Below are 7,465 nucleotides of genomic sequence, written 5' to 3' on the forward strand. Positions count from 1 at the left end.
TTTTAAGGTCTTACACACACACACACATCCATGCACACACACTGACACACAACCCCGGGTATTGAATGGTAATGGTAAGTAGCCATGGGGGTTGTGTGAGTCTGTTTCACTCTACTGTTATTCATTCACTAGAGGGAAATCCTCAGCCTGCATGCAGCTGAATGCCAACACACACACACACACACACACACACACACACACACACACACACACACACACACACACACACACTTCTTTTCTTCCTTAGTAATAACTTTTTTTGTCTTTTATGAGAACACATTTTTAGCTCGTTATGAAACAATACTGATGTCTTTTAATGACAAACAAAGCAAAGCAGACCATCAGCAACAAGACTGATAAACTCTGTATGATGACGATGATTTAATTTATTTTCATGCACACAAAGTGCCCGACCCTCATGGGCTTATAAGACACCAAAGAATTCAGTTGCAGTGGTTCACATTTACAAATCATAACATTACAAAGTCGCCGGCTCCTGTCACAGTTCAGTCTTAAACAACGTGTTCTGTCTTTTTCTCCCCAGGCTTTACAAACAAAATCTGCTATAACAAAGGTTCCTTTTTTAAAAAACACAACTCAAGTTTTTCATAATCGGCTAACCAAAAGAAATCAGCATAAACTGAAGACATTCTTTAAAAAAGAACATCCCTGATGTCAGCGTACATCGGGCAGTAAAACAAAAAGTTAATCTCGTTTTCAGTTTCTCCTAACTCACACAACAAACAAACTCGGTCTTCCTCTGGAATTAAACCTGCCGCTCTCTAAAGCTAAAGGCAATGTTCCTGAACGTAGCTGAGCGCAGAGGGATCTTTGTCTTTTGGTTAAATTAAATTTAGCTTCTACGCTGTAGCAATCCTTTATGAGACAATACGTTCTTAGTTTTGGTTTGCACCATATACCTACAGACCATTTCTCTTTGTACATTAGAAACATATTATTCTTTATCTCCTGAATATCACAAGTTAACTTATTTAGATGTGGAATACAGATTTGATCTCCTTTGCCCATGGGTGACAATGGCAGGTATCCCAAATAAAAATATTTTGTGCTTATTATTTTGAAGGCCTAAAATCACACACAATCCTGCAGGATCAGCCTTTGTGGACATATTAGTTTGTAAGATCCACGGAGCGAGAGAGAGAGACATTAAATGGTTAAAAAGACTTTGGGATGAGATTGTTTGTGAGAAAACAGCGAACACACGTTCAGGACGGAATCACTCTTTTCTCCCGATCACTTATTACATCTTTAAAAAACGAAGAAAGCAAACATTATGCACAATCTGCATTTTTGTTTCAGTTATTTTTGTTTTGTTTAGAAAAGAAAAAAATCTGCTCTCGAGAAAAGTGATGACATGTTGAGAGTTCTTTCCTTCTCCCTTTTTCAGAGAGTAAAGATGTTCTGCTTTGTCCTCAGACTCTCTAGTGGTTACATTAGTTAATTGGTCCAAAACAATGTGAATTTAGATGATCTTTTCTTCGAGCTGTAACAACACACACACGCACACACACGCACACACACGCACAGAGGGGAGGACGTCAACTTCTGCTCCACTTTGTGTGAATAGATGGAAATCAGTCACAAGTATCTCTGTGCCCCATTGTTTGCCGGGAAGTCTTTGTTCGAGCATCTGTTGCCCAAACATTCTCCTCAGTGTCACTCACTTTAAATTGGTCCGTTCAGACGAGTCGCAACACAAACTCACTCCCCTTCCCACAGAACACACAACGCACACACATGAACACACACACACACACACACACACACACACTTGCGGAGGGGAGGGCTGGGAGATTCCCTGAACGCGAGGAGGAGAAAGAGTTAATCTTTGTGTCTTTTGTGTGAGTCCATGAGACAGATGATCGTAAAAGAACCGAGGAGCGACGGCAGAGTTTGAGAGTGATGCTCGTGGGAACACTTGGAACCCCCCAAAAAAAGAGAACATTAGCGTTCTTCTGCTCGACGTTAAACCTTTTCTTAGATCCTAAACATGACAACAGATTAAAGACGATCATTGCAGTCAATGCTTTAATATAAGATGATCACATAGAAATCATTTTGTACTGAGAAGCTGAAGAGAACTTTCTGTTTCATGAGGATCTGGATGATCAGAGAATAGAAGTGTTGGTTTGTCACCTCATGGGAAAGTGTGACTGGTTTTCACTGGACTTTGAAGCCAGCTGAACTAACCAGGGTCAGATTTCAGATCATTTCCTGAGACAGTCTTCAGACCTGATTTTGCAGAACACATTTTAAAATCCAGAGTGGCAGAGATCTTCAGAAGATGTTGATCAGGATCGTGCTTCATGCTGGACACAGGCATAAGAGCAACATGCATGATTATAGGTGTGAAAGAAATAAAGGATCAGTGAGGTCATGTGGTGAATTGTATTCATTTGCATGCCAGTTGTGTCATGAGCATTACCCTAACTTCCACACTCAAAGCAAACCTTATTGATTCCTGTTTTGAACGACAACAACAGAACTCATGGACATCCATACTGCAAGATCTGCAGTAAGAACCTTCGAGCATGTTGTGAAAATTGCGCAATACATCCGCAATGATTCAGTATGGACACATGGTGGATGTAAACTCTGCTCTCTGTTGTTTTGTAAGACACATTGAGAACACTTCTGCATCTTTATGAGACGCAGAAAAGACATGTCAGCAATTCAGTGTTTGCAGGCCTGTGAATATAAAGTCACCACTGCTGCGACGTTAAAACAGCAGCTCCAGGTGCACAATGAAAGATCTGTTTTTGTTATAATGCTTCTGTACTTTACTATCGATCAGATATTTTATCAGTTTAAGTATGGAACTTTTGGACAACCGTATGTGCAGCGTTGAATCATTTCAATGTATTCTCATTCTACAATTCACTTATCAGACTCTTTTCTCCAAAGTGACGTACATCTGAGAGTAAGAACAACACAAGCAAGGATCTAGAGAAAAGGGAACAATGTGAGTAAGAGCAAACGATCAGCTTTGAGTCTGATTGGACACACAGGTGCTGACAGGAAGTGACCAGAGGCAAAGCACAACATTGAGGGCAGTTCTTGAGAGCTCTAATCAGTATAGAAACCATCTTATAAGTCGTCGTTATCAAACAAAAACCATCGTCATTACCATCATCATCATCAATAATATGGAGACCATCATCATTAAGTTAGTAGGTATTCATGAAAGAGCTGGGTCTTGGTGGTCAGTAAAAAAGAGATTCAGGCCGTCAGAGGTTTTCATTGTTCAGAAACTTTTATTTCAAATCATGATGGACAAATATATTAAGATAAAGAGCTAGGATATCAAGATAACCCCTGGAATGTAAACAATAAATGCACTTAAATTATGTCAAACAAAAAACACAATATAGGTTTCACTTTGAGAAAAAACAAAATAAATAAAGACTTTTAATTTAACAAAAGTAACAAGAACGGCTCGCCGTCGAGTCAAGCTAACGATATGCTAAAACAACGAGCGTCATGTGTGGACTCGTCGACCGCACGTGGCGAGAACGAAACCCTCTCGCCGGCACACTTTGATTTCTCCTGCCGCTCAAGAGAGTAAGCTAGCTGGCTAGCGTGCAACAGAGTGTGGCCTACAAACACGTACATTGTCATCAGGGCAACTCTGAAAAAAAGAAATCAACTTTAAACAAAAAAGGTTTCTACCTGTTTGACATCACAAGAAGAAGAAGATAGCACACAGGAGATGACACTTTAACATTCTTTTCTTACATTAAAACTCATCGATGTGTGTGTAACTCCTCTTTTTTTAAACTTTGCATTCAGATAACATCACTTCAAAGTCCGAGGCGTGAGGCTGAATGAAGAGGAGAGTAGACTCACTGCACGCTCACACCAGCAGCGCCCACGCTCCCGTTAGAGGACGTTCCCTGAAGAGGAAGTCGTGGTTGTGCTAAATTGGTGTGAACATTCAGTGAGTCTTGATTCCTGCCAGGCCTTTCAGCCAATAAGGCAACTTAAAAATATAGAATGCCAAAAAAATAAAAGTTTTCCTCCCTCCTTGCCTCTCCTCTCCACTCGCCTTTCTTAAAGCTACAGAGCAAATAGCAGATGGTACGTAAACATAAATGATCTGGTATTATTAAAAAAAAAAAAAAATGCATATACACAACCACAAAGCAAACTCATATTTAAAAAAAAAAAAGACGCAATAAATAAGTCAAGTAAAGTGTTAAGCTATACCAACAATAATCGTAACACTGTGGTTTACCTGGCATGGCTAAAGGCTAAGCTAGGTGTTAGCAGAAAAGTTTCTAGGAGGTTAGGGGAAGTCTAACATCAACTTTGGTAACTAGAGAGAAGTCAGTGTGTCGCCTACGTTTGTGCTATTCTTCTTTTTGTTGCTAAGGCAGGTAAGCTCAGTCGTTGCAAAAAAAGGCAGACAAATACAATCAATCGACCAAATATCAAATCATCAATCAGTGACGGCGTACAGTTATTTAAGCCTCTTACTCATGGACAAGAGGCGGAGCGGTACAGTCATAGAGCCCTATGTGACTGAAGTGCTGCAGGCTGGCATCACTGGAACAGTTTGTGAGGAGATCAATAAAGAATCTCCTTTTTTTTTTCAGAGTGGACAGCACAGCAGTCATTAAAGGGGCGAACAGCACTTCAAGTCTCAGGATACAGGAAGTTCTCACTGAGCAGGAACAGCACGGGGAGCCGAGCCCAGCGAAGTAGTCTCTCAAACAAAAATGGGTATACAACAGTATACAGCAGTAACAATGGCATATATAAAAAAAATAAAGAAAAAAGGGAGGAGTCAGCTAAAACTGGACAAACACTGAGCAGCGCTACAGCTGCTTGGATGAGAAATGCAATATGCACAAAGTTAGGTATGTTTACTCGGCTGGATTCAGGAAGGAACCGAAAAGCTAACGTTCAAATCCTCTGTGACATAAAATGTCCACTTTTGATAAAAGAGTTTCTGTTGTGGATCGACTCTTCTCATGAGGCAGCATAACATGCAAATCAGTAGTCAAGTGGAGTCAAACGATTAGAGAGTCTATCCCTGATTAAATTCAGCACTGCAGTAAAAAAACTCCCCCTACTCGTCTGACACAGACAGGCGGCTGAAGATGGGCAGGCGGCGGCCCTCGAAGCTCGGCGACTCTGTGCCGCTGGAGGACGAGCTGAGGGAGCAGGAGGAGGTGTAGCCCTCCTCAGAGAGGGAGTCGGCTGAGGAGCAGCGCTGCAGACCAGGAGGTGCGTTCAGGACCGGCCTCTGCTGCTGCTGCTGCTGCGGGAGCTGGAAGGGGAGGTTCTGGGTTTTGGAGGTGAACGTGGGACACCGGTTGCTGAGGGAATCCGGCACGGCGTAGAAGCGCAGCGTCGAGTCGCCGTTGTCCCCCGCCAGGTCTGAGATGCCAGAGAAGGGATACTGGCAGTGCTTCAGCGCCGCCGACTCGAGGAAGAGCGGGGAGAGAAGCTCGGGGCTCCCCGTGGAGGACGGGGGAGGAGACACCGAGGCGGCTCGGCTGAAGAGCAGGGATGAACGCTGCTCCTCCTCGACCGGTTGGAAAGTCTGCGGAGACGAGGAGAAGCCGGCGAAGCTGAAGCTGTGACGCAGGAGAGGAGGCCTCAGCTTCTGCTTCTGATGAGTCGCAGGAGCGCCGTTCTCGTTCTCGTGGATGAAGTGGCAGCGGGCGCCGTACGGGCAGAAGCCGATGGTGTGGAAAGTGCGGCAGGGCTCCGTCTTGTACTTGGGGTGCCGGCTCAGGCCTCTCATCTCGTCCATGCCGTGGGCGAACTGGCACTTGGCGCCGTACTTGCAGGTGCCGCTTTCCTCGAAGGTGCGGCACAGTTCGGTCTTGTAGCGGGTGGAGATGTGAGGCGCCGGGGCGGCCGAGGGTCTGAGGGAAGAGGGGGAGGTGGCAGAGGAGAGAGAGGTGTTGCTGAGGCAGAGCCCCGGTGGAGGGAGCAGCAGCGGCGGGGACCCGTTAGCCATTTTGTCCTCTCTCGCCGCGACGCCGCCCTCGATCATGCTGACCGAGCGGTCCACCCTGAAGGGGATGTGGCTGAGCGTGGAGCGGGGGAGCTGGCTCTCTCGTCCCCACTGCGAGGCGGGGGACATGTTGAGCCCCCACAAGGCCGAGTCGGTCACCTCGGAGCTGCTGCTGCTGCCGCCGCTGCTGCTGCTGTTGAACTTGGAGTTAGGGAGGGTCACAGGGCAGAGCGAGTGACGTCGCTGGAAGCCGAGCACTCTGAGGCTGTGCTGCTGCTGCTGCTGCTGCCGCTGCTGCTCCGAGACGGCAGGAGAGCCATCTGTCGCCTCCAGGCCGCGGAAATTCTGTCACACAAAAGGAGAGAGGATAGATGTGAGCTTTTCTGCATTCCTGGAGCGCTGGAGCGAGAGGCTGGAGCGAGGCCGAGAGACATTTCAGAGCTACGAGTACTGAGGATGTCCATGCTCCATGGAGTAAAACTTCAATGTAACCGAGTTTTCAACAAGTGTGGAGACATTCAAGATCCAGTTGAGATGTGTTTCATATCTATAAGTGTCTTTAAATCCAGGAAACAAAACTGAATGTGCAAAACAGTTCAATTAATCTTTTTGAAACAAAATCCCTGCAAAGATGTCCACTGTTTTCCCAAGTCAAATGTTTTTGAGACAAAAATAATTTTCATGCAAAATAATTCCCAACAGGCAAAAGCTAAAAAAGTCAAAGTGAAATGTCCACCCTGCTATTTTCTGTTTTTGTTTCTCACTAAGTTTTGTCCTCAACACACCTCTATGTTTTACTTTCAAATGTTGTTTGGAGTTTTGCATGTGGTATGAAGTATAAAAAATGGTTTCTTGTTTTCTTACCTTGCAGAATTCCTCATCCAGTTCCAGGAAAGGTGAGAGAAAGTCGGAGGGCATGATGAGCTCCAGCGTCCTCGCTGAGAGAAGGAGCCTGGATGTACGATCCCACAGAGGAGGAGGAGGAGGAGGACAGCAGAAAGGAGTTCTGGGTCCCGGGTTAGAGGAGAGGAGTAAGCGTCCTGTTCCTGGAGTTAAAACGAGAGTCTTTCTTCAGAAGAGAGGAGGAAGTAGAGTGCAGTCGTAGTGGTCAGGTCCGTTGTGAGGGGAGATGGGGAGTTGGGAGAAAGAGCAACGAGACCCTGAGAGGAAAGTTCCCCGACCATCTGTTGGAATCTGCTTAAATAGTTGGGGAAACCCACCCATAAACACCCCCCACCCCCTGCCTGTGTTCTCCAGGGGGCAGGGCAGAGTGTGTGTGTGTGTGTGTTAATGTGTGTTGGGGGAAGGGGGTCCTGCATTGTAATGGTGTGCTGGGGGGCAGGGTGGGCACAGAAAAGGAGAGGAGGGATCTGAATGGAGCTACTTTTCCACCCATTCATTACCAAATCCTTAAAGATGCATTCTTCTTCTCTTGACTGGGCGTCCACTCCGCTCTGTGTGTGTGATCGATACAGC

The 7,465-nt window shown here is 45.5% G+C and overlaps 1 protein-coding gene across 1 annotated transcript; it reads right to left on the reverse strand.

Annotated features, from left to right (window-relative positions):
- Positions 1-3,255: 3,255 nt before the first annotated feature.
- Positions 3,256-7,192, reverse strand: sb:cb81 (mRNA decay activator protein ZFP36L1-like). Its single transcript, XM_061047243.1, has 2 exons — positions 6,854-7,192; positions 3,256-6,334 (listed from the first exon to the last, which is right to left on the reverse strand). Exons 1-2 carry the CDS (start codon positions 6,905-6,907, stop codon positions 5,093-5,095), a joined length of 1,296 nt encoding a protein of 431 aa, XP_060903226.1. The 5' UTR covers positions 6,908-7,192; the 3' UTR covers positions 3,256-5,092.
- Between the last annotated feature and the right edge of the window lie 273 nt (positions 7,193-7,465).

Source organism: Labrus mixtus, chromosome 9, assembly GCF_963584025.1.
Source record: "Labrus mixtus chromosome 9, fLabMix1.1, whole genome shotgun sequence".
NCBI lineage: Eukaryota > Metazoa > Chordata > Actinopteri > Labriformes > Labridae > Labrus > Labrus mixtus.